This window comes from Scyliorhinus torazame, chromosome 21 (genome assembly GCF_047496885.1).
Source record: "Scyliorhinus torazame isolate Kashiwa2021f chromosome 21, sScyTor2.1, whole genome shotgun sequence".
In the NCBI taxonomy this organism is placed as follows: Eukaryota; Metazoa; Chordata; class Chondrichthyes; order Carcharhiniformes; family Scyliorhinidae; genus Scyliorhinus; species Scyliorhinus torazame.
The window spans coordinates 100,818,992-100,845,535 of record NC_092727.1 but is presented as its reverse complement, the minus strand read 5'-3'; the positions used below and the strand labels follow the sequence as shown (position 1 = coordinate 100,845,535).

General features: G+C 40.2%; 1 protein-coding gene across 7 annotated transcripts in view; it reads right to left on the bottom strand.

The window, feature by feature from the left end:
- The window catches only part of kat7b (K(lysine) acetyltransferase 7b), a 90,776-nt gene that overhangs the window by 56,888 nt on the left and 7,344 nt on the right, over positions 1 to 26,544 (bottom strand). For 6 of the 7 annotated variants that reach the window (XM_072487134.1, XM_072487132.1, XM_072487137.1 and 3 more), the window contains exons 2-4: positions 17,940 to 18,002; positions 6,685 to 6,832; positions 2,890 to 3,066 (exon numbers count right to left, since the gene is read on the bottom strand). In XM_072487134.1, the coding sequence (XP_072343235.1) occupies positions 2,890 to 3,066; positions 6,685 to 6,832; positions 17,940 to 17,963 (349 nt within the window). In that variant the 5' untranslated portion in view covers positions 17,964 to 18,002. The remainder of the gene's footprint in view (positions 1 to 2,889; positions 3,067 to 6,684; positions 6,833 to 17,939; positions 18,003 to 26,544) is intronic. The other variant, XM_072487135.1, reaches the window with a different exon arrangement.

The window sequence follows — 26,544 nt, the reverse complement described above, 5'->3', positions numbered from 1 at the left end:
TACAAAACCAAGTCAGCCAATAAAATGACTCTTTTAAAAAATGTATTCATTCATGGGACACGAGCATCGCTGGCTAGACCAGCATTTATTGTCCTGGAGAAGGATGGGCTATCAAAAAAAAAAAAAATGGTAAACAGATTGCAGTAATTGAAGAGTTGACAACTGTTTAAAGGCAGTAGGAAAGTAAAAGGAATATTTCTTCCACATAGGCCAGGATGACAATTTGTTCAAGAAAGAGGAAAGCAGATTTAGGATAGTGCATATACCAATAGTAAGCTCAGAGATATGCATTTTTAAGAATGACAGTAGGAAAACTATGAAGACCAGAAACCTTGCAGTTCAGAGAGTGAAAAATTCAACTTCCTAACTTGTTATCTACCAAAGGTAGAACAATGGAACAAGATTTTCTTTAGACGAAGAATGCCAATATTTTGAGAGAAGTGCTCCAAATACGCCAGTGTTTCTCAATGGGAAAGGTGGAACGAAGAAATCACAAAAGTTACAAGAGACAGCTTGGCAAAAGATCAGAAGTGGGTCACGAATTATGACAACAATATGACCTGAAAAAAATCAATCAGCCACTTTATTTAACAGTATAAAATGGCAGTTACGTCTCACTTAATTCAAATGGTAAAATGTATCTTCATGTTTAAAAATAATAATGAACACATTCACACATCAAAAGGTCATCTTACTGGACTTAAAAATAGATCATTCCTGGCCATTCTCTACTGCATTTCAATCTTTCCAGTATTTTGTTGATAGGCTGCCTTGTTGCATATTTTCCAATAACTATTTGCTGCCTATGCAGATCTATTCTTTCTTTGCTATTCACAACAGAAAGAGAAGCACCTGCCAGACCTTTAGCCAAGCACCCAAGGCCACAACTGTTCAGCATAATGCTGTGTGGCATTTATTGATTATCTACATAATCTAATGAATTGTTTGATATTGAGTTTATAAGGAACCAACTTCAAGTCTAACTCAGCATCATAATTACCTAACATCTTAGATCCTGTTCCAAACAAAAAAATGCAAGGCTATCCAATCCTTTAAACATTTAAAGTATTTTTTCCCCAATCGTTTCTGTAGAAAATAGACCATGAATCTTAAATCAGAAAACATTCTCCACTGGTATGTATGTAGCTTTTATATTTCAAGTGACCTTGCAGTCTCTACAAGTGCCACCATTTATTCATTGCTGTAGAACCATTTTGCTTAATTACTTCATCTACCCTTAAGAAATAGATAACCAACTGAAAATTGTTTTGACTTTTTAAGCATGCCTGAAGCATGTGCAGTTTACTTTTGTACCACTACAATGCCAAAGCAAGTAAACAAAATACAGGAATTTCGTAAGCCTGGCTGCACCAGTTGCTTAAATGATGCTCGACAATCGGTGCAACTTCAGCACTGACATAACATGTTCAAGTAAACTCTATATGGAGCAAATGAGATGATCCAAGACAAATATGGTTACCATGGTTTTGTAAGCCTCTTTGTGCAACAAAAGCACATGGTAAATGCATGCTGTCAGCAGAACAATAAACTGTACAAACAAGCTTCACTGAAAGCATAGAACAATTTTAAACACTTCCTTTACAAGCACAGAGAAACTTAAGACAAATTCTAAGTTGGCAGATGCACCAAATAGAATCCAAAATTGAATTTAGTAGTAGCAGAATTGTTGATTTTTTCCAATAGAAATTGCAGCACAGAAAGGAAGGCTGAAAATCTGCCTTTATTGGAATGATTAAAAGTAACAAGACAACTTTTTAAACAACAAGCCTGGGCTGCTGAGAAAACCATAGGATTTCCAATCCACCCAGTTTTTTAAAATTTACCCATAGCATGAACATATTATATCGGAAAAAGGTGGTACACAGAGACAATGGGTCCATAGACTAACTGTTCTGACCAAATATATTTACAATATTTTTTTAAATAACTGGGGTGCATGATAAATATTCCAAACCAAAAGTAAAAACTTATTTCCCTTCATGTCCTGACAAATCCTGCAATCATTTACTCGGTTTGAATAAATCACGAGCCTCTCCATATTACTTTTTCCCACCCTCCCCCAGTCAGCAAAACAACAATCACAATGGAACATCCTCATTTGCATTTTGATTAGAAAATAACCAAGAAAATGAAGGAGTCCATCAATGTTGCTTCAGCAACAAGATTCCTTTTATGACTGCTGTGTTGGATTAGTTAGCTGTTCAGCCTGGTAATTGGGGCTTAAATTTTTTTAGTGCATGACAGCGTCCCAGGAGTAAAAGCTGCACAAAAACGGAAGAGAGAAAAGTAAAGAGAAAAAGGAGGCTGAAAATTAGAAGAGGAGAATGAAAAAATGCCTGAAGGATTATATTAGATTAAAAGTAATTCACAAGTACCAACATTGAACAACAGAAAATATGAAACAGAATCTGAAAAACTAGCAGGTAAATGTGGCACGCTATTTGACATAAAACTTTTGTATTAAAAACACAGGAACTCTATGCAAATTACTATATAATCCACAGAACCCCTACAGTGCAGGTGGCCGCCATTCGGACAATCAGGTCTGCACCGACGCACTGAAAGAGCACTCTACCTCGGCCCACACCCCCACCCTAACCCTGCACATTTATCATGGCTAATTCACCTAACCTGCACATCTTCGGACTGTGGGAGGAAACTGGAGCATCCGGAGGAAATTCAGGCAGACAAGGGGAGCACTGGCAAAGTCACCCAAAGCTGGAATTGAACCGGATCCCTGGTGCTCTGGACAGCAGTGCTAACCACTGTGCCACCATGCTGTCCATACTAAAGGTTGCTGCTCCACATATGTTTAAACATAAATCAACAACATGACATGATCAGTTGAAAATGTGTCTCTGGTCTTACCTTTGTCTGACAATTCAACTGCATGCTCTGTTTCTGATCCAGAGGACCGAGTCTGCCGCAGTGGGTATTTCTTAGGAGTGACTGGGGTTGTCTGCTGCTGGCTACGTGTTACTCTTCTCGTAGCATAGGCCGGTTCATCTGAGGCATATGATGGTATCTGGCGTACTGGACTAGAATCTGCATAAGGTTTGTTAAGACAAAGTCAGGTCCACAACATTTTAGACTGACAGAAATAAAATGCAGCTAGCTCTTACAAATTAAATTAATAATGGAGGGAGATATTTTAGTGCCGAGCCTGCATTTTCATGTTTTTGTTCTTAAATAAACATCTTGCAAAATTTTTAACTGCTGTTTATAATTAACGAGAAATTTTACATGAAACAGGCTACAAGCCGAACTAAATAGACCGGTACAGCAACTTGAAATTCAAATCAGGTCCATCAATTAAAAAAGTAGGTTTAAAGTACAAGACATTACATCGGTCAGCATATGCAGATAAATATAGTCAAAGTATTTAGGTATTTCTAATTAATCCAGCATCACTGCCAAACCATGCATCATCATCAACTCTAGTTAACTTTGGGACCAATAGGTTGCAGAGGGTGTTCAAAGCGGAGAAGTTTAAAACATGATTCATTTTATCTGAGGACTTCCTGTCTTAGTTGTAGTCTGGTTACTGAATGATACTGCATCTTTCGTGGTTGGGAAAAGGTCCATCTAAAAACAAATACCCTGCACAGTATATGTCAACCATCACTGATGCCCATCCAATTAATCCTGTACAGTGAAGTTCAAGCTTTTGTTTCATAAAAACACAAAAAATATGAGAAGCAGTAGACCATACAGCTTTGCAAGACTACTTCACCATTCAATATGATTGTGGCTGATTATCATCCCCAACTCCATTTCCCTGCATAATCCCGAATCCCTGAGAGACCAGAATTGATCAATTGCATGTTTGAATACATTCAACAAGGGAACATCCACAACTCTTGGGTAGGGAATTCCATAGATTCACAACCCTCGGACTTAGAAATTTCTCCTCACCTCTGTCCTAAATGATTGACCCCTTGGCCTGAAACTGTGCCCAGAGTTCGAGATTCCCTAGCCAGGGGAAAGACAAACCCCTTCAAAATCTTGAGACAAACCGGTCATTCTACACTCAAGGGGACAGGACAATATTAATCAGACTTTCATAGATAACCATCTCATCACAGAAACCAATTTAGTGAACCTATACTGCATCACTTCCAAAGCAAACATGCCCTTCCTTAAATATGGAGGCCAAATCTGTGCACAGTACTCCAGGTATGTTCTCACAAAAGCCCGATACAATTGCAGCAAGAATTGCTTGTTCTTGTACTCCAGTCCCCTTACAATAAAGGCCAACGTGTAATTTATTTCCTGATTGCTTGCTGTACCTGCATGCTAATTTCCTCACGCGAGGGCCCAATGTCTCTCTGAACATTAACATACACACTTTTAAAAAAATAAATTAGCTTTTTTATTCTCAATACCAAAGTGAACTTTATACTTGTCCACATTATACTTACTCCCTTGCTATCTTGCTGCCTACTCAACTTATTTTATACATAGATTATTTAAAATGACGTTATATGTGGTTCTATTATTTGTTACACCCCAGCTTTTATGACAAATGATGGATATTCAACATTAAGACATTTGTTTTTAGCTTGGCCTTTAAAAAAAAAACATTTATTTGCAGACAATTTACACGAAGTGCCTGTTACAAATTTATACTGACAATTAAGGGCAGCTAAAGGATATTTTTAAATTACAGGGTATTTTCTTCTCTTATCTTCTTCTTGATATGGAGATGCCGGCATTGGACTGGGGTGCGCACAGTAAAAAGTCCTACAACACCAGATTAAAGTCCAACAGGTTTGTTTGGAATCACTAGCTTTCATAGCATAGCTCCTTCATCCTTGAATCAAGTACAGTTTATTGTGCAACAGGCTGTCACTGGTATCTCAACCACCAAATGACCATTATTCATCAGCCAACCTGCTCAGTGAATTCAATAGACTTGTGAACTGCAGCAAACATGCCCACTTTCACAAACTGATCACGAGAGATGTGATTTCTCAGCCAAATCTAGCCTAATTGTTTTGCAAAAAGGCTGAAATTTAAGATTTTTCTGTGCTAACACTTTCACAGGGAGTTAGGGTCAGGTCTAAGTTGCTGACGCTCTGTTAATCAGCAAACTAGTTACAAAGAACTCCAAATTTCCGCTGGCTTTGTTTTAAAAGAGGTGAACATTCCACCTCGGAAAGGTTGCAGACACTGAGCTGGGGGAAGGGTTTTTTTTTTTGGGGGGGGGGGGGGGGGGGGAAAGAGTAAAGAGGGTTACTATTGACTCTTTTCATATCTGTTTTGCCTCAGGTACCGGATACTGTAAAAACCCTAGGGTATTAACCTACAATTCTAGCTAAATTATCAAATTTCTGCTGCCCCTTCCACTCCACTAACACCAAGTTTATTGTTTTTCATTGCAGTTTTCATGTAAGCCTACTGTGACAATAACGACTATAAGATTATTATTATATTGATGGCTCCTGATTTAGCCCTTAGTTTTCTCCACCCTCTCTGCTTTTTTTCATAGAGAAATTCCTAAAACACTATTTTCTACAGTACCATACAAATCCAAACCTGTTTATTTCAAGAACTTAATCGCCTACTTATCAGCAACTGTTCTGCATTCTTCAATTTGAAGCACTGTGAACTGTGTCCTAGCACAAACAGTACTGCAGAATTGGAAATAGTTTATTAGCACAAGAGCAGTGCAACCATACCCTCTCTGAGTAGCTATTATTCTACATGGGCATATCTATTGGTTAAACTACTTCAAGTTATTTCAAAATGAAAATAATGATTAAAACTGATCATTGAAACTGATATTTGAAACATTTACAATTCAAGTGGGGAAATTATATATCGCGACACATCACATGTTGCAATTCTGCGAGACATGCTGGATGGACCAAAATTCTTTACTTGACAGTTGATATTCATATGCTCAAGTAATTAAAATTTGAAAGTAATAATAGTTACTCCACTCTCTATAAATGTACTTTGAAATGTTATCGCATTAAACTGGAACATGTGGGTTCGGTTTCATCCAATCAGTAGACAGGTGCTTCTCAATAGTAATGTATGGGAGGGCATCTTTTTTAATACGTGGGGATAACAGGTAGGATATTTTAAAAAGATCTGTAGAAGGGCTTTGAAAGTTCTGACCGGTTATAGATTAAATAAGTCACTAATGGGGTTTATAAATCAATCTATATCGATATAGGTTTAAAAAGTAGAAACTCATGATTTTTATACCAGATTTCTCAGAGTTTTAGAGGTGGATTTGGCATTATTGCTACAAATGACATCACAATCATATCCCTATCTGTCATCAACACAAGCACTCAGCACACATCATCAGATCGTCATCTGGGGCAAAAACAAGGGTTTCCCTTATTAAGGTTGTTGAGGTCAATTGTTTCACCCCACCACTAAACCAACTGCAACCAGCAAACTAAGCTAAAATCACATCTAGGAACTTTTTGATAAATGTGGTTTAGCTACTCATCGGCTGAACAAGTAATTTGGAGATGTTACAAGGTTCTTCAACTTCACCTGACAAAGGAAATGTTATATTAATTCTGCATAATCTTTTTGACTGTCGAAGAAACTGCCAATCATTCTTTTAGACAAACCTTTAGCAGACATTAAATCTAACTAAACTGTCCTTCTACAATCAAATAACTTTTAATTTCCTTTTACCTTGAGAACTCTGGCTGTTTCGTAATGAAGATCTGGTTAATCTGGTAGATCTCCGCGGTTGTCCATCACTCTCTGAGCTATCTGTATGGTCCAGATCAGCAGAGAAGTCAGAATCTTCTGTGCCCTCAGAGCTGCTGCCTGCCTGACGCTGAAACAGAACGCACAAAGGATCAACTGCTTAAAAATAATACTGCGCTCTTAAAACACATCTGTCCTCAATAGTTCGCTTTTAGAAGGGGAAGGGTTGATACGATCACTATGTTCTATTTAATTAATAACCTGATGCAAATAAGTTAGTGCGAGATTCCTTTGCCTCTGTTGCCACGGTGAAATTCAGCTCAAGGTAATGGGACAAAGTTTCCTTCCCTACTCACTCTTGAAACTTACATTAAATTAATTTGGCTACTCTCAACTTAATGCCTCCTGGGAATAGGTACAGAGCACAGAACTGCAATACTTTGACCCAAATTGGCAAATTCTACTCAAAGGGTCCAAACAATAATGAGAAAGAGAAAAGTTCATAGTAGCAAAGCATGGTGTGGCATTTTGTTAATAGAAAGATGTGATTGGAGAAGAGCAGAATTGGTTTTATTATATATTTAGCCAATACCACACTTGACCCAAAGGAGGTCTTGTGGTACAGTGGGTAGTGTCCCGACCTCTGAACCAGAGTTTCTGGGGTCGAGTCCCATCCCAGGACTTGATATGGTCAACAGGTTAAATATCAACCTGCAAAATCCTTCCAACACACCAATGACAGGCAATAAGAGCAGGAGAAACTCTGGGTCAGCCAAGCTTGGTGTGGTATGGCACCCCTCAAGGCACAAGCTTCTGGCGACAGGTTAACAAACTTTCCCAGGTAAAACTAGCTATGGAATCAGATGAAAGTCTGCTTAGTGTACCAGCAGGTATGGGAAGAGACGCTTGATCCAATACTGAAAGCTGACAGTGGATTATTAAAAATAACAATTCTGTCGCCTTTTGCAGACTAGACAAACATATTCCCATCAATAACAATCCTTTATCCTATTTCTTGAACCCTCTTCAGTCTTTAGCATAGTCAACCACCCTTCCTCACATTGCCTCCTCTCTTTCTCCAGCTCAGTAGAACTGTCCTTGTTTGGTCCTACTCATCTATCCAATTGCAGCATGTCCAGCAAGGGCTTACCTTCCCAATCTTGGATGATTACCTCTGGTATTCCACCCTAAAGATCAGTCCTTGATCACGTCCTACTCCTCATTAACATGCTATCCCTTGACAACATCACCCATAGGCAGGGGGTCAGCTTTCAATGTATACTGACAATAATCTAGCTCTACCTCTCTGGACCCCTCGAATGTCTCTGGCGCTGCATGGTGTGCCTAGCATCAGTATTTACTTCTGATGCTATTTATTTCACCTCCCACGGACCCAGTCTAGCAGCTGTGCCGTTTAGGACTCGGCCAACTTGGTAGTAGTGGTGCCTCGGAATTACTTGTAGTGATGGACATTGATGTCTTCCACCCAGAGTATATTCTACGCCATTGTCAACCTCAGTGCCTCGTACAAATTGGGGGTGGAGTGGGGTGGGGGCGGGAAGAAGAGAAAGAGCGGGCTTCCTTGCACATGTTTGGCCTGAAGTTGACGATGAGGTCTCCCAGTGCAACTCCCTCCCGACTGTGTACTATTGTGCTGCCACCTCTGCTGGGTCGGTCTGGTGGAACAGGACATACCCAAGGATGGCAATGATGGTGTCTGGGACATTGTCTGCAAGGTATGATTCCGTGAGTACAACGTCAGGCTGTCGCTTGACTACAGTTCTTCCAATTTTGGCACAAGCCACCATTTGTTAGTACGGTAGACTTACTGACAGGGCTGGGTTTGCCGTTGCCTAAGTCGACACCAGGTGGTCCATCTGGTTTCAATCCTTATAAGCAGTTTGATACAACTGAATGGTTTGCGAGGTCATATCAGAGGGCAGAAAGTCAACCACATTGCGATGGGTCTGGGGTCATATGTAGGAGAGACCAGGAAATATTTCCTTCTCCAAATGATATTTGTGAATCAGATGGGTTTTAATGACAATCAACAATGGTTTAATGGTCATTATTAGACTTTTAATTCCAGATTTTGTTGAATTCAGCTTCTACCAACTGTCGTGATAGGATTCGAATGCGAGTGCCCTAGCATTACCCAGAGTCTGGATTTCTGGTCCAGTGAAAATACCACGAGGAGCCATCTTGGTCTTTCTTTGATCCTTTTTAAAATTCACCTCTTTAACTTAAACTTTTAGTTGTCCCTCCTAATATCTGCTTGCTTAATTTGAATTTGATCTTTGCTTGAATACGCAGTCAAGTGCCTCTAGGAGATTTTCAACATTAAAAGTGCCATATAAATCAAGGTTGTTCTAATTGTCTACAAAAGTCTAGATGTTGTCAGTGCTGCCAACTATCCTACTTATGTAACACTTGCTCCCATGTTTCTCGTTTTGATTTTAAAAATCACATCTCCACCGAATCACTACGGGACCTCGTCACATTAATACCAAGTCAAGACTGCACAATGAATAAAAACTGAATCCTGTTGGCATTGTTTAACATTTGTCGCCACCAGTCATTAAGTGCATCACTACCGCCCTACTGCACCCACTTTAGAGCGGACTGGAGAGTTACACAGACATTTTCCAATCATAGATCTAATGTAACAATTCATAATGTGGTTATAGTCAGCCTGGTAAACTTGGGCCATCAGGTACAGAAATCCTTTATTGATAATACAAATATACAATCGACTGAGAAAAGCTACCCTGCAAAGTGGTCACTTCTCAGCTGCCTTAAACGAATAATTATAAAATAGAAAATCTAGCAATAAGTTCTCACTTAAGAAAAAAATAGTAAATTTTAAGATGTCTCCATTGCTCCCCCAATGCGTCTCAATGTTTTTCTAGTGACCAGCTGACCCACACAGGTCCCATGTGCAAGAGTTAGCTACCATCAGGCAGGCAGCAGTAGGACATTTTGGCCCCAAGGACCATTGGATTAGAGAGAGAAAAAAAAAAAGGGGGGGGGGGGGGGGGGGGAAACAGGCAGAAAAAGTCCAAACTCCTGCTCCCCATCTAGTTTGTTCAAGGACACGATCACCCGTCAGCCATTTTTTGCATAACCTGCTTAGAATATTAAAGGATGCATGCGAATGATGACAGATTGGATATGGCCCAAGAAGCATCCAGTGCCAGCAGTACAAATGCACAGTTAAAAGTATGGTTCTGGAAAGAAACGTAATATAAGAAAACTTACATGAAAGGATAAAGGTTTCTCCCTTCAGAATATATACGAGCTAAGAATCGTAGAAGCCTTGATAAACTTGACAGTCAACATAGCCAAGCAGTGCAGAGCACTATCAGACCATGCCCTTAATATTGCAAAGAAACAAAGAAGACGTTCAAGCTTTAGAGACAAAGCAGAGAAAAGCCACAAAGCTGATCACTGCTGTGAGAAATATGAATTATGAGAAAGATGGTCTCAAGGGGTCTCAAAGGTAATCATATACTGATATACAAGGCTGTTAACGACATGGAAAAATAAGTCCAAAATATTATTTCAATGAAATTATAGCAAAATAAAGGCACTTTATAAAAAAGGGTAATTTGGGGACTTATCAGGAAATTGCTCTTTACATAACATGGTCCATGTATGGAACAGACTTCCATACAAAGCACTGGAAATGAAACCTGAAATTACTTAAACAATTGGGAGGCACAATACTTTAGTATGGAAGGATGAATTAAATGTGCGAAATATTCTTCCTTACCCATAATTATCCTGAAACCTAAGTGACTATTTAGTAGAGTATAATTCCTCTTTTAGCTACCAAGAATATGGATGGGGCAATGGGGAGTTCCATGAGGCTACATAAATTAAGAGGGATGGAGAATATATATTCCAACTAGTTAATACATAAGTGAATCTGGAACATAAAGTGACTTTTTGTATCACCAGAATTATCCTTCAGATTTGATTCATTCTTTAAACATTGTGGAAGTGCTCGTAACGACCAAATATTAAGAAAACCATGTGATCGAGAAAACTATGAACGTTTTCTGATGCGAAAAACAAATTCCAGAAAAAAGATTTCAGTTTCTTAGCCTTCTTTTCAAAACAGTTTTTAATCAATAGTTTTCTAACAACTGGCTGCAGACATGACATTTGAGCGTATATGGTAGTTACACTGTGGAGGCAAATTGAAATGTTTATGACAAAGGCTTACACTGAAATAATTAGTAAAGCAGCCTAAAATAGTCAGCAGGTTCAATGTTTTGTGCGTTTATGTTTCGCCACCCCAAAATTCTCCTCTTCTAATTACTCAACAGGGATTATTGCATAGAGGCAATTTAAATCAAGAGACTGAAGAAGAAATAGAGTAAAGGGATAGTCTTACTGGATGAGCCACTTTCAAAGTATATTGTAGAATAAAGTCAATAAAATCTAAACAAAGTATTTGTGATATACAGAACCAGAACAGCAAAAGGCAGTTTACTTCTAATAAGTGTAACGAAGAAAGATCATAAGAAATAGAAGGAGGTTATTCGGCCTCTCAAACCTGCTCTCCCATTCAATAATTTGACTGTGGTTTTAACTAGTCTCCTGCCTGCCCCTATAACCTTGACTCCCTCGTTAATCGAAAATCTGTCCGTCTCAGACTTGGATATATTGAATAACCCAGCCACCCCCACTGTTGAAGAGAATTCTAAAATCTAACTTAAGCTCTGAAAGAAAAAACCCTCCTTATCTCAGTCTTAGAATCATAGAATTTACAGTGCAGGAGACGGCCATTCGGCCTGTCGAGGCTGCACCGACTCTTGGGAGAGAGCACTAAACCCACATCTCCACACTATCCCCATAACCCAGTAACCCCACCTAATCTTTTTGAACACTAAGGGCAATTTAGCATGGCCAATCCACCTAACCTGCACATCTTTGGCCTGTGGGAGGAAATCGGAGCACCCGGAGGAAACCCACGCAGACACGGGGAGACCGTGCAGACTCTGCACATACAGTGACCCAAGCCGGGAATCAAACCTGGGACCCTGGAGCTGTGAAGCAACAGTACTAACCACTGTGCTACCATCTTAAACGGGAGACCATTTATTTTTAAGTTGTTCCCCCTAGTTCTACATTCCTCCAGGAGGAAAATATTCTTCCTGCATCTATTTTGTCAAGTCCCCTCAGTATCTTATGTTTCAATAAGATCACCTCTCAACCGTCTAAATTTCCAGCTCAAACTTTCCTCAGAAAACAACCCCTTCATCCCAGGAATCAATCAAGCGAGCCTTCTATGGATTCTCTGAACTGCCTCCAATGCAATTAAGTAAGGGAAGTCTTGTGATGGAGTGGTAGCAGCCCGGTCTCTGAGCCAGAAGCTCTGTGATTGAGCCCCAGTGGCCAAGAAAAGTGAATTCATAACGCGGCCAAACAGGTTGAGCATCAGCCTGTAAATCCTTCCACAACATCAATGGCTGGCAATCAGAGCAGTAGAGATTCCTGGTCACCCATGTTTGAGATGGAGTGGCACCCCTCAAGCTATGTTAATTGTGAACTTGAGATGAAAACAAAATAACAGACAAGTCACAAGACTAGCATGGGTCTAGAGGAATAATACTGTGATTTGCACAGTAACAAGATTAGAAGGTGTCTCGAGACACTGTGATGCAAATGGTCATATCAGAAATACTGTTTACCAGAGATCAGTGGGGCGATACAAATGATAACTTCTAAAGGCAAGGAATTTGAGGGAATGTAACCAGCCAAATCCACAAGGTGGGATATCAAAGGCACTGAACAGTATAACTGCTAGCGGCCTCATTGGAGAAGCAGGCTAGTTCTCTGTCCAACAGTCAGCCAGGTCTGTTCCATTTATGATCCAAGCCACAAAGGCTTGTTCCATCTAACATTTACAGCCAAGGCTTTTAAAAGAGGCGGTTTTGTGCCTTCGCTGAACTAGGAAGAGATTTTCCCAGACTTGGTCATCTTAGCAGTATTGTATGGTAACTATTAGATAGATTTAACTGATAGTTAGTAAATTGGAGGTTGATTAGAAAAGAGGTGTCTCAGTGAGTTCAGGGAATGTGGCTACACTTCGGGAACAAGAGGCAACTTTAGATAAAATGGTCTGCTTAGTTATTAATATACTTAAGTGTCATAGTGTAAATTTGTCTTTTGTCATGTGTTGTTTTCTTCTTTTACCTTAATAAACATTCTTTATTAATTGTTTACACAATGACCGGTCTGATTCCTCTCTCTGTTGTACCTGGTTCCTCACATTATTCCAAACAATAATACACCATTAAGAACCAATGCTTCAAGTTATCCTTCGGGGTATTGAGACACTCGCAGGTAACATCAGCAAGCTTCTTACCAGTCCTCTTCGTAACTAGCTTCCCTGCCCATCTTTGTGGCATCAGAAGATTTAGCTACCATATACTCAGTCCCTTCATCCAAGTCATTAATATAGATTGTAAATAGTGTTTTAAATAAATTTAGAGTACCCAATTCATTTTTTCCAATTAAGGGGCAACTTAGCGTGGCCAATCCACCTACCCTGCACATCTTTTGGGTTGTGGGGGCAAAACCCACGCAAACACGGTGAAAATGTGCAAACTCCACACGGACAGTGAACCAGAGCCTGGATCGAACCGGGGACCTCGGCAACGTGAGACAGCAGTGCGAACCACTGCGCTGCCCAGATTGTAAATAGTTGAGGCCCCAGCACTTAGCCAATGTGTCGCTTCACTAGTTATAACTTGCCAACCCATTTATTCTGACTCCCTGCTAGCTAACCAATCCTCTATACATGCTAATAATCCTATCTCCAACACTATTAGCTCTCATCTATTGTAGTAATCTTTTATGTAGCACCTTATCAAAAACCTTTTTGAAATCCAAATACATCACATTTACTTGTTGCCCATTATCCTTGCTGCTTATTACTTCTGCAAAACTTGAATAAATTAGCCAAACACTATATCCTTTTCAAAAAAACAATGCATCTTGATTGAATTATAATTTTCTAAACAACCTATTACTTCCTTCATAATGGATTCCCCCTTAAGTAAGGAGGCCAAAAGAGTTTACAGTAATCCAGATATGGTCTCAACTAAGGCCCTGTACAGCTGCAGAAACACTTTCCTACTTTTATACTCCATTCCCCTTGATTTAAAGGCTAGCATTCCTTTTGCCTTCCCAATCAGGACAGATGTTAAACTAACTGGCCTATAGTTTCTGTCTACTTCATTTCTTGAAGAGACGTGTTACATTTGCAGTGTTCCGATCTGCTGGGCCTTTCCAGAAACCGAGAATTTAGGAAGATTACAACCGATGCATTTACTATGTCTGCAACCAATTATTTTTAGACCCCAAGATACAAATCATCAGGTGCTTGGGACTTATCCCAGTACTTTTTCTCTCGCAATCTCCTTTCCCTCTTACTTTGTGCCTTTTTCGGTGAGGACTGATACAAAGTACATGCTTCCGTTATTTCTTCATTTCCATTATTAATTTCCCAGTCTCGCCCTCTTAAGGGCCAATGCTCACTTTACTACTCTTTTCCTTCTTATATACCTGTACTAACACTTACCATCTGGTTTTATATTTTTAGCTATCTTTCTCTCTTACTCTATGTTTTTAAGTCTCTAAAATATGATCATTCTCCTGACCTGTCACTAACCTACATAGTATTGTACACATTTTCTTTCAATTTGATACTATTCTTAACTTGCTTGGGTAGTCGGATGTTGCATCCTTCTCATTGTGTCTTTCTCGCTCAACAGAACATACTTTGTTGAGCAATAAAATATCCCCTTACTGCAATGTAAAACTGCAATATTTTATCATGGATTCCCCAAAAGAGGGGCATAGCATTTAAGCATAGACTGCGATATAGAACAGAAGGGAAAGATAATGAGCAAGTGAATCTTTTTTAAGAGTGGAAATTTGAGGAGCTAAATGTGCAGTGGATATGACGACCATTTCAGCTCCTCTGCTCATTAGTTAAATTTCTCCTTTACTACCTAAATGCATCTGAGCCATAAAGTCGGTGGTGCAATTCACTCAAGAGTGTCCAACAGGCAACATAATCTAATTAAAACTGGAGGAACAATCAAAAGGATAGATAGATCATTCATAAAAAACAAGAAAATCAAAGGAGAAAGACATTTATAAGCATGACAAAAGAAAAGTATGGCAAAAATAAAAGTGGGGAAGTGATGAATGTAGGAATTTCAGATATAGTGTTGTGTATTTGGTGCAGGAAGGGTTTAAAAATCCTGGTTTGCAAGACAGCTAGGCATGTTGGAAGAAGAACTACAATTAAAGCATTGTAAAAGTTTGAGCTAATGGATTTTTGTTTGGATTAAGAGAGTTCCCTTGGAGTATTTAATTGGAGACCTGTGTACAGTTAGAGAGATGATGTAAACTAATGGAAGGTGCTAGAATACCAGGCATTTTAGCAGAGAATGTTCAGTTGGGAGCTGAAAGAGAAACTATGAAGGCAGTTTCTGAAGACTTCAGCTGGAGATCCTGCATTGTTCTGACAGGATCAGGTATTTTCATTAAAGCAGTCAAAAGATCTCTCTTTCTCAAAGTGGAGTATCCAGCCATCTTTGTACAGCAGGTAGTCCTGAGTGCTAACTGTATTCAAACCTGTATTGGAATCGGAGATGGTTCTGTTGTTTAAATGGAAATAAAGAAAGCAGTTAGAGGTTGTGTCATTATTTAAGGGATAATTGTAAGCTGTTTTAGATATTTTAATACTGTGTTAAGTTTGTTTAAATATACCATATCTCTATTTTGTGTGAAATCACTCCTAGAGCAATCATCACAGATTACAAAATTAAAACAATATATTGGGGGTTCTATCCAGTATCCTAGCCACTTTTGAGGTCTGGTCTGGGATAGTAATAGGAAATAAATAAATGGGAAGATTATGTGGTTTAGCACTGCTTCAGAAGATACTGCATAGAAATGACTATGGCTGCACTATCCCTATAACCTTCTAACACAGTGCCCTATTACCGCAAAGAATACTGTTCTCCCCTCCACAACAGAAAGTATATTTAACTTTCCACACATCAAACTCACGTCAGAGCTGGCACACTGCCAAACAGTGCCTCTATTCCTCTAAACAAACAGTTTAGAAACTGTAGCTCAACTGTGTTCTCATCTCTACGACTTCTTGCTCCACAGCTGCAGCACTTTTTCCATTAACCTATCAGAACTTTTTACATGAGACAACTTTTGTTTACAACATGAGACTGAAATACTCACAACCAGCATATTGATGGCATATTTGCAAAACTTTATACTAAAATACAACATCCTGCTAAACAAATCCAGGCTGTTCCAATTGGTTAGAATTAAACAAAATAGAAGCAACTTTATTTTGATTCTGTTCTGAAGAGGCTGGCTTGGATCATAACAATCATAACAACAGAAATTCAAGAGTGCAATTGTATTGTTTGAAAATCGATAGAGGATGCACTTAAACAGTTGGCAGTCACCCAGTCTGGATGCGATGCATCCTACGTTCCTGAGGGAAGCAAGGGTGGAAAAACAGACTCTAGATTTCAAATCCTTCTTTGTTACAGCATTAGGGTAATGCCAGAGGACTGCAAGGTTGCAAATGTTACACCTCTGTTCATATAAACTGGGCAACTATACGGCAGTCAGCCTAATGTTCATGGCAGAATAACTATTAGAGAACATAACGTGATGCAAAATTGCTATTTGGAAGAATTGAATTAAATGATAGAAAACAGTTTTGTTGAAGGCAAATTATTGCCAATCTTGATAAAGCTCCTTGTTATGTAATGGAGAGGGCTCTAAAGGTAGTGTAGTTCATGCTCCACATATGGACTTTCATTAACAACGTAATGAAGTTACTGTAAAAATCCCTTAGTCGCCACACTCTGGTGCCTGTTCGGGTACACTGAGGGAGAATTCAGAATTCACCTAACAAGCATGTCTTTCGGGACTTGTGGGAGGAAACTGGAGCACCCGGGGGAAACCACGCAGCCACAGGGAGAATGTGCAGACTCCGCACAGTGACCCAAGCCAGGAATCGAACCGGGGACCCTGCCACTGTGAAACAACTGTGAAATAACAGTACACTGTGCTACCGTGCCGCCAGTTTCAATAAGGTGTCACATAATAGGTGTTATTAATATTGAAGTCTGTGGAATTAAAAGGATAGGAATAGCATGGAATCGGAATTCACTAAGAGACAGGACGCAGAGAATAGTGGTGAATGGTTGTTTATCAGACTGGCAGAAGTATACAGTAGTGCCCTCAAGGTTCCATGTTGGGGCCACACTTTCGAATGGGTGTCAAAATTATACTTCTGTGAGCTCTATTTTGTTCAACTGGTAGAGTAAAAATCAATCAGCTGGCTTTTGATAAAACATTTTTGCAGTATATGAAATTTTTGTAATGTACAAGAGATTCAATTGTAAATTTCAAAGGGATTTGGATATATACTGGACAAGTTTTTAAAGATTAGCGCAAAGGGAAAGAACAAGGTTGACTAACTGGTTAGTTCGTACAAATATGGTGGGCCAAATGGCCTTCCTTCTGTGCTCAGATTCAATGATCTTATGAAAATAACTGCAGAAGATGTACTCACACCAAGATATTAAACCAGAAATGCAATGGAGTAAACAATGTGATATGGAGCACATACAAGAATTGAAAATGGACATTTCATAAAACAATGAATACACTAAGAACAATTTGCACATTTGATTACTAGTCCAGAGACATTTATTCTATTATTTAGTCAACTGATAAGATAATCCTAAACAAGAATACATCCTCTTCAGCTGAATTTTTCAATGTATTTTATTCTTTTTTTTTAAATTTAGAGTACCCAATTATTTTTTATCCAATTAAGGGGCCATTTAGTGTGGCCAATCCACCTAACCTGCACATCTTTGGGTTGTGGGGGTGAAACCCACGCAGACATGGGGAGAATGTGCAATCTCCACATGGACAGTGACCCAGGGCCAGGATTCGAACCCGGGTCCTCAACGGTGCAGTCCCAGTGCTAACCACTGCACCACATGCCACCCTAATGTATTTTATTCTGACAAGAATTAATAATTGTTAAAGAGTACTGTAATTTTAGGAATAGCTCTATTTCCAAATCATGGTTGAATTTTTTAAAATGAAATTCATTGCATTATTAAACCTTCCCTCTTCTACATAGATACACACAGCGTCCATACCTGCCTTCTTCGATCACTGTCCATTTACACACTAGGCTCCACTTCACCTTGTTAGGATGCTTCCTGAGGGAACACAATCGGCAACAGTGTAAACATGCCCCATTTATTCTTTGGTTCCTATTTGCTGCATGAACACATAAATGAGTATTGCTTCCTTAGGGGTCATTAGATCAAGATTAATAAGGTGAGGAGAATAGATTGTGTTCGAATAGACTGCTTATTCCAAGTATTTACGTGAGGGTCGATCAGGGATAACAACTATAACTTGTATACAAGTCAGGTGTATACAAGCTGGATGTCAGGTGGTGTTTTCTTTGCCAGAGAATTGTGAGCCTCCAAAGTCTTCTTGCTTGTCTGGTGGACAGCAATTCATTGGATTGATTCAAATGAAAGCAAGACCTGCTTCTGACTGGGGCAGAGATTACATAGAACATAGAACAATACAGCGCAGTACAGGCCCTTCGGCCCACGATGTTGCACCGAAACAAAAGCCATCTAACCTACACTATGCCATTATCATCCATATGTTTATCCAATAAACTTTTAAATGCCCTCAATGTTGGCGAGTTCACTACTGTAGCAGGTAGGGCATTCCACGGCCTCACTACTCTTTGCGTAAAGAACCGACCTCTGACCTCTGTCCTATATCTATTACCCCTCAGTTTAAAGTTATGTCCCCTCGTGCCAGCCATATCCATCCACGGGAGAAGGCTCTCACTGTCCACCCTATCCAACCCCCTGATCATTTTGTATGCCTCTATTAAGTCTCCTCTTAACCTTCTTCTCTCCAACGAAAACAACCTCAAGTCCATCAGCCTTTCCTCATAAGATTTTCCCTCCATACCAGGCAACATCCTGGTAAATCTCCTCTGCACCCGCTCCAAAGCCTCCACGTCCTTCCTATAATGCGGTGACCAGAACTGTACGCAATACTCCAAATGCGGCCGTACCAGAGTTCTGTACAGCTGCAACATGACCTCCCGACTCCGGAACTCAATCCCTCTACCAATAAAGGCCAACACTCCATAGGCCTTCTTCACAACCCTATCAACCTGGGTGGCAACTTTCAGGGATCTATGTACATGGACACCTAGATCCCTCTGCTCATCCACACTTTCAAGAACTTTACCATTAGCCAAATATTCCGCATTCCTGTTATTCCTTCCAAAGTGAATCACCTCACACTTCTCTACATTAAACTCCATTTGCCACCTCTCAGCCAGCTCTGCAGCTTATCTATATCCCTCTGTAACCTGCTACATCCTTCCACACTATCGACAACACCACCGACTTTAGTATCGTCTGCAAATTTACTCACCCACCCTTCTGCGCCTTCCTCTAGGTCATTGATAAAAATGACAAACAGCAACGGCCCCAGAACAGATCCTTGTGGTACTCCACTTGTGACTGTACTCCATTCTGAACATTTCCCATCAACCACCACCCTCTGTCTTCTTTCAGCTAGCCAATTTCTGATCCACATCTCTAAATCACCCTCAATCCCCAGCCTCCGTATTTTTTGCAATAGCCTACCGTGGGGAACCTTATCAAACGCTTTGCTGAAATCCATATACACATCAACTGCTCTACCCTCGTCTACCTGTTCAGTCACCTTCTCAAAGAACTCAATAAGGTTTGTGAGGCATGACCTACCCTTCACAAAGCCATGCTGACTATCCCTGATCATATTATTCCTATCTAGATGATTATAAATCTTGTCTCTTATAATCCCCTCCAAGACTTTACCCAGTACAGACGTGAGGCTCACCGGTCTATAGTTGCCGGGGTTGTCTCTGCTCCCCTTTTTGAACAAAGGGACCACATTTGCTGTCCTCCAGTCCTCTGGCACTATTCCTGTAACCAATGATGACATAAAAATCAAAGCCAAAGGTCCAGCAATCTCTTCCCTGGCCTCCCAGAGAATCCTAGGATAAATCCCATCAGGTCCCGGGGACTTATCTATTTTCAGCCTGTCCAGAATTGCCAACACCTCTTCCCTACGTACCTCAATGCCATCTATTCTATTAGCCTGGGGCTCAGCATTCTCCTCCACAACATTATCTTTTTCCTGAGTGAATACTGACAAAAAATATTCATTTAGTATCTCGCCTATCTCTTCAGACTCCACACACGATTTCCCATCCCTGTCCTTGACTGGTCCTACTCTTTCCCTAGTCATTCGCTTATTCCTGACATACCTATAGAAAGCTTTTGGGTTTTCCTTGATCCTTCCTGCCAAATACTTCTCATGTCCCCTCCTTGCTCGTCTTAGCTCTCTCTTTAGATCCTTCCTCGCTACCTTGTAACTATCCATCGCCCCAACCGAAACTTCACACTTCATCTTCACATAGGCCTCCTTTTTCCTCTTAACAAGAGATTCCACTTCCTTGGTAAACCACGGTTCCCTCGCTCGACGCCTTCCTCCCTGTCTGACCGGTACATACTTATCAAGAACACGCAGTAGCTGATCCTTGAACAAGCCCCACTTATCCAGTGTGCCCAACACTTGCAGCCTACTTCTCCACCTTATCCCCCCCAAGTCACGTCTAATGGCATCATAATTGCCCTTCCCCCAGCTATAACTCTTGCCCTGCGGTGTATACTTATCCCTTTCCATCATTAACTAAAACGTCACCGAATTGTGGTCACTGTCCCCAAAGTGCTCTCCTACCTCCAAATCCAACACCTGGCCTGGTTCATTACCCAAAACCAAATCCAACGTGGCCTCGCCTCTTGTTGGTCTGTCAACATATTGTTTCAGGAAACCCTCCTGCACACACTGTACAAAAAACGACCCATCTATTGTACTCGAACTATATCTTTTCCAGTCAATATTTGGAAAGTTAAAGTCTCCCATAATAACTACCCTGTTACTTTCGCTCATATCCAGAATCATCTTCGCCATCCTTTCCTCTACATCCCTAGAACTATTAGGAGGCCTATAAAAAACTCCCAACAGGGTGACCTCTCCTTTCCTGTTTCTAACTTCAGCCCATACTACCTCGGAAGAAGAGTCCCCATCTAGCATCCTCTCCGCCACCGTAATACTGCTCTTGACTAGCAGCGCCACACCTCCCCCTCTTTTGCCTCCTTCTCTGAGCTTACTAAAACACCTAAACCTCGGAACCTGCAACATCCATTCCTGTCCCTGCTCTATCCATGGTTTTTTTCCCAGTATGACACTATCTCCCTGTCGGGTTACTTTAACATAACATTAAAACTACCTCCCTTCCTGCAACACAAGGCAAAATCATACGCTAAAACTAAATACGAACACCATCATTAAGTTACAAACTTCGACACCAAAGTTCACAAAGAACTGGACACAAAGTAAACACAAGAAAGGTTCAATAACAGCATTCTATTTCGGATATTAATGCATTATACCATTTGAAAATACCACATACCAACCTCCTTCAAATTGATTATTGTTGATGGTGTTGCAGTATGACCTTGTGTAACAGACACCCTTAATTAATCAGTCTAGGATATAAAGTTATTAAAATGCAATCTATTGCAAAACTGCATTTAAATGTCAACAAAAATATTCAGCATAATTTCTGAACAAAGGGTGGCTGCAAATGTTGTGCACAACAGTTACTGTGGCAACTCACATTATGGTGGTAATGGCATTGCTTAAAAACACTGACTGCCCTTTGCGTGACTTCAGAAGGCATGTGAATAAAATTTACATAAATCAGAACGGCCTGCAATACATTCCCAAATCTTTGACTGAAGAGCTTATTTATCGGCCACTGCAATTTGAAACGTGCCGTAGCTTTGAAATCGCCGCAACTTTGAAGCTACACATACATGAACAAAATCAGAAATGACAAAAAAACACATTAAAAAAATTATCAAAAAACCTTGTTTTCAGGTAACCACCATTATCAAGAAACTAAAAGTACTTTGTACCTACAGTACAGCAAATCTAACTTTAAAGCTTTACAATTACTTTCTTACATTACATTAGATTTTACACTCCAAACAAACAAATCACCTCTCTACTAGGGTCAGATACAGCAAAGCACAGAATATAGTACTAATGTCTCCCCTAATAATATAATAATCTTTATTATTGTTACAAGCAGGCTTACATTAACACTGCAATGACGTTACTGTGAAAACCCCTAGTCACCCACTCCGACGCTTGATCGGGTACAGAGGGAGAATTCAGAATGTCCAGTTCACCTAACAAGCATGTCTTTTGGGACTTGTGGGAGGAAACCGGAGAGGAAGCCCACACAGACACGGGGCGACTGCACAAACAGCGACCCAAGCCGGGAATTGAACCTGGCACCCTGGCGCTGTGAAGCAACAGTGATAATCACTGTTTTACCGTGCTGCCCTACATAATCTCACTAGCAGCTGTAAACAAACTGCAACTGACATACTCTCAGCCAATTTAAATTACAAACAGCATTCTTTCATATTTTTCCCTCCTAAAGATATTTCTAGCAGTTTAACTAACAACAGCTGATTAATTATTAACATATCCTGCGTAAAACATTCTCTAAATACAATTGGAACTTCTGAACACAGCTCCAAATACTATTATTGCATGCTCGAATTACAGATACCAAGTAGAGTGAAAAAGATTTTTAGGCAACCATGGTCATACTGTATCCTTCTATTCGTGCTTGCATGTGCCCAAGAATTGTTATTCTTCAGATCTCCCTATACAGTCCCATCATTTTGTCTTGCAAATTCTACCTGGTACCCATTCCAATACGAAGTGTGCAAAACTGGACAAACATTTTAATTTTCTTATTCCAGCAGGTTTGATTTCGACATGGAAGTCAATCCTGGTCATAATTTTGTGCTGCTCACTTTGCCCTTCCTACATCCAAGTTTATCAAAAACACTGCCTGTATCAAAAAATAATTTGATTATTCAAAAGCAAGCAGTTTTAAAACTGAAGCCATTTGCATACATCACAGAAATTAATCTCGGTATGCCCAAGATGGCATGCAGGTACAATTTACTATTAGTTATTTATCCAAGGAAACTATTACAAACGTTACATAACAGTTTCGTATGATATACTCTTGCATTTACTAAGTGTTTACTTCATGCCTTTAAATAATTTTCAAATACAACAGTTGTTTGAGTCTGTAAACTCGGATTAATTTAATATGCACATTTTCAGGGCAGCATGGTGGCACAGTGGGTAGCACTGCTGCCTCACGGCACCGAGGTTCCAGGTTCGATCCCGGCTCTGGGTCACTGTCCGTGTGGAGTTTGCACATTCTCCCCGTGTTTACATGGGTTTCGCCCCCAAAGCCCAAAGATGTGCAGGGTAGGTGGATTGGCCACGCTAAATTGCCCCATAATTGGAAAAAAATGAATTTAGCACTCTAAATTTAAAAACATAATATGCACATTTTCCAAAATAATTGACAGCAAAGTGAGTCGAGCAAGGTGGCACAGTAGCAAGCACTGTTGCTTCACAGTGCCAGGGATCCGGGTTCGATTCCCGGCTTGGATCACTGTGCGGAATTTGCACATTCTCCCCATGTCTGCGTGTGTTTCCTCCGGGTGTTCTGGTTTCCCCACAAGTCAGAAACACATGCTTGTCAGTTGAATTGGACATTGTGAATTCTCCCTCTGTGTACCCGAACAGGCGCCATAGCGTGGCGACTAGGGGATTTTCACTATATGACATTATATGACACTACAATAAGTAACCTCATTGCAGTGTTAACGTAAGCCTACTTGTGACACTAGTAAAGATTATTATTAGTAAATGTAATATATTTTAATGCAAGGAACCCGAGGAATAAAGCAGATTAGCTGAGGGCATAGATAGGCACATGGGAGAATTATATCATAGCCATGACCGAGACTTGGCTGAAAGATAGGCAGGATTGGCAGCTGTTCGGGGAGTCAAGGGAGGAGATATCAGGGGCACTGCTAGTAATTTTCAAATCCTCTGGCCACGGGTGAGATGCCAGGGAACTGCTAAGATTGGCCCAATGTTAAAAAAGAGAGATGGGGACAGACCAGGAAATTATTGGCCAGTCAGTCTAGCCTTGGTGGTCGGGAAGCTACCAGAAAGAATTCGGAGGGACAGAATATATCTGCACTTGGATAGACCTGGATTAACCAGTCAGTCAACATGGAGTTGTTAAGAGACGGTTGTGTTTGACAAATTTAATCAATATTTTTGAGGAGGTAACCAAGAGTGTTGATGAGGGTATTGTATTTGATATGGTCTATAGCAAGGCTTTTGATAAGGTCCCTCATGGCAGTCTGGTGGAGAAAGTAAGGGCCCATGAGATCCAGGGCAAAGTGGTACAATGGTTCCAAAACTGGCTTAGGGGTAGGAAGCAGAGTAACGTTTGTGACTGGAGTCTGTTTCCAGGGGGGTTCCACAGAGCTCAGTGTTGGGGTCCTTGCTATTTGTGGTGTACATTAATGATTGGACTTAAATGTAGGGGGTACGATCAAGAGTTAACGGATGACATGAAAATTGGTAGGGTGGCAAATAGGGAGGATGACAGCCATAGACTTCAGGAGTATAGTAATGGACTGGTCAGATGGGCAGAACAGTGGCAAATGGAATTCAACCTGGAAAAGTGTGAGGTAATGCATTTGGGGAGGGCTAACATTGCAAAGGATTACATTATGAGTGCTAGGACTCTGGAATACATTGAAGATCAGAGCGACTTTGCAGTGCATATCTACAGATCCCTGATGGTGGCAGGACAGGTCAATAAAGTGATTAAGGCACCTGAAAGGATCTTGCCTTTATTAGCAGAGGCATAGAATATAAAAGCAGGGGTGGGGCCATGCTGGAACAGTTTAAAAAGTTGGTTAGGCCAAACTGGTGAACTGCATGCAGTTCTCGTCACCATATTATTGGAAGGATGTGATTGCACTGGAAAGGGTGCAAAGGGATTTCACCGTGATGCTGCTTGGGCTGGAGGACCAGAGCTACAGGGAAAGATGACCCCCAGGGTCACAAAGTCTGAGGCATTAAAATGAGGTTTGAGTTACACCAGGAAAAAGTTTGGGCAGCATTGCATTTGAAAAAAAATGGAAGTCTCACATTTTGCAGGTTAGTCTTTTCTAACGATCTCAACATTATTTCTGAACACTAAACTGTGGATTTAATGCCTTTTAATTTTTCATTTTACGGCACAAACATATGCAGATATATACGTAACTGTAAAGTTAGAATGTAATCTGGTGCCTTGCAACCGTTACTGAATGATTGTAATATGAAACATATGCCTGGATTTCTATTTTACACCCCATCTTCCTTGTATAAACAAACACACAGGTGCTATGCAACAAAAATTTGGTATCCCAGCAACGTAGCTGTTGCCAAGGCAATGTAGACGCTACACGTAATAACTGAGGTTTACCTTCCAATTGACAGCCATCTATGCAGTCTTATCATTCAAGAGACAACTTGATGTGTTTCTACTGCAAGCACCAAAGTAGCATAAATGGGACACCATTTCTCTGGAAATATACAAATTTATTCACATAAATTGTAAACCTAATCCAGTTGTATTAGGGTCACAATTTGCTCCGCATATTTTGTAATTTGATAGTCTGCGTGGAATACAATTACATTTCTACAGAATTCATAGGAGTAGCTATTTCCCATTGCTTTCCAGAGCGAATATAATGGGGAGCATCAGCAGAAGACACAAAACCTACTTAAAGAGGATCTTTAAAACAATTGTAAAATGTGAAAGTTGCATTGTGGAAATCACATTATTAATGGATTTTCAGGAAACATGGGAAGAGTGGTGGAAATGCTGGTGGTCAGTGGTACAGCATGTAGACAATGAAATCAAAATAGCAGAACCAGAGAATGCAGACAATGATGCATTGATAGAGGGTATCAAGGACATGGAGAAACAAACTCATAAAGGAATTTGAAGGTGAGCACTAGCACCTCAAATATAATTATTTGGGTCAGAGGAACAGTGGAGTCTGTTGAGGACAAGGCTCTTTTGGATACAACCCCAGTAACAGATGAAGATATGGAATGTAGGTCTCTGGATGATTGATTTGCGAATGGGGAGGCTAATAAGGAGAACACTGGAAAATCTCAGCCATGTGCTGGTAAAAGCTTTGATAAGGGGTTCAGTGGCAGGCAGAGGGGTGGGAGCGAACATGAGAAATGTTGCAGATGTGAAAGAAAGATGTGAAAAGAAACTACGCTTTGTTAAAGCAGTATGCATATATTTCCCCTTCCTGGAACTGTGAAAGCCATAATCCAGAGAATTAACAATACATATCTAGGCTCAGAAAAGCCAAGACTAACAATTGTGACCATAAAAATGCCTGGGGCAAAAGAAGAAAAATAGCTTCTACAAATCAAGTAGGGAGAACAATGAAGGTGCTATTAGATGAATACAGAAAGGTGCAGATAAATGTTAAATGGGAGATCAAGGAACAAAGAGGAACATGGGAGTAAGGTAGGACTGCACGCAGGTAAATTCCAAATTACTTCTTCCTTCAGTATTCATGAGAAGGCCCAAACAAGCAACACAACCTGCTTAATAGCACATCTTGAGAATGAATGCAAAATTGGTAGATGAGAAGAAGGTAGAAGTTATTTGTTAGCGGAATTATGTCAGGGCTG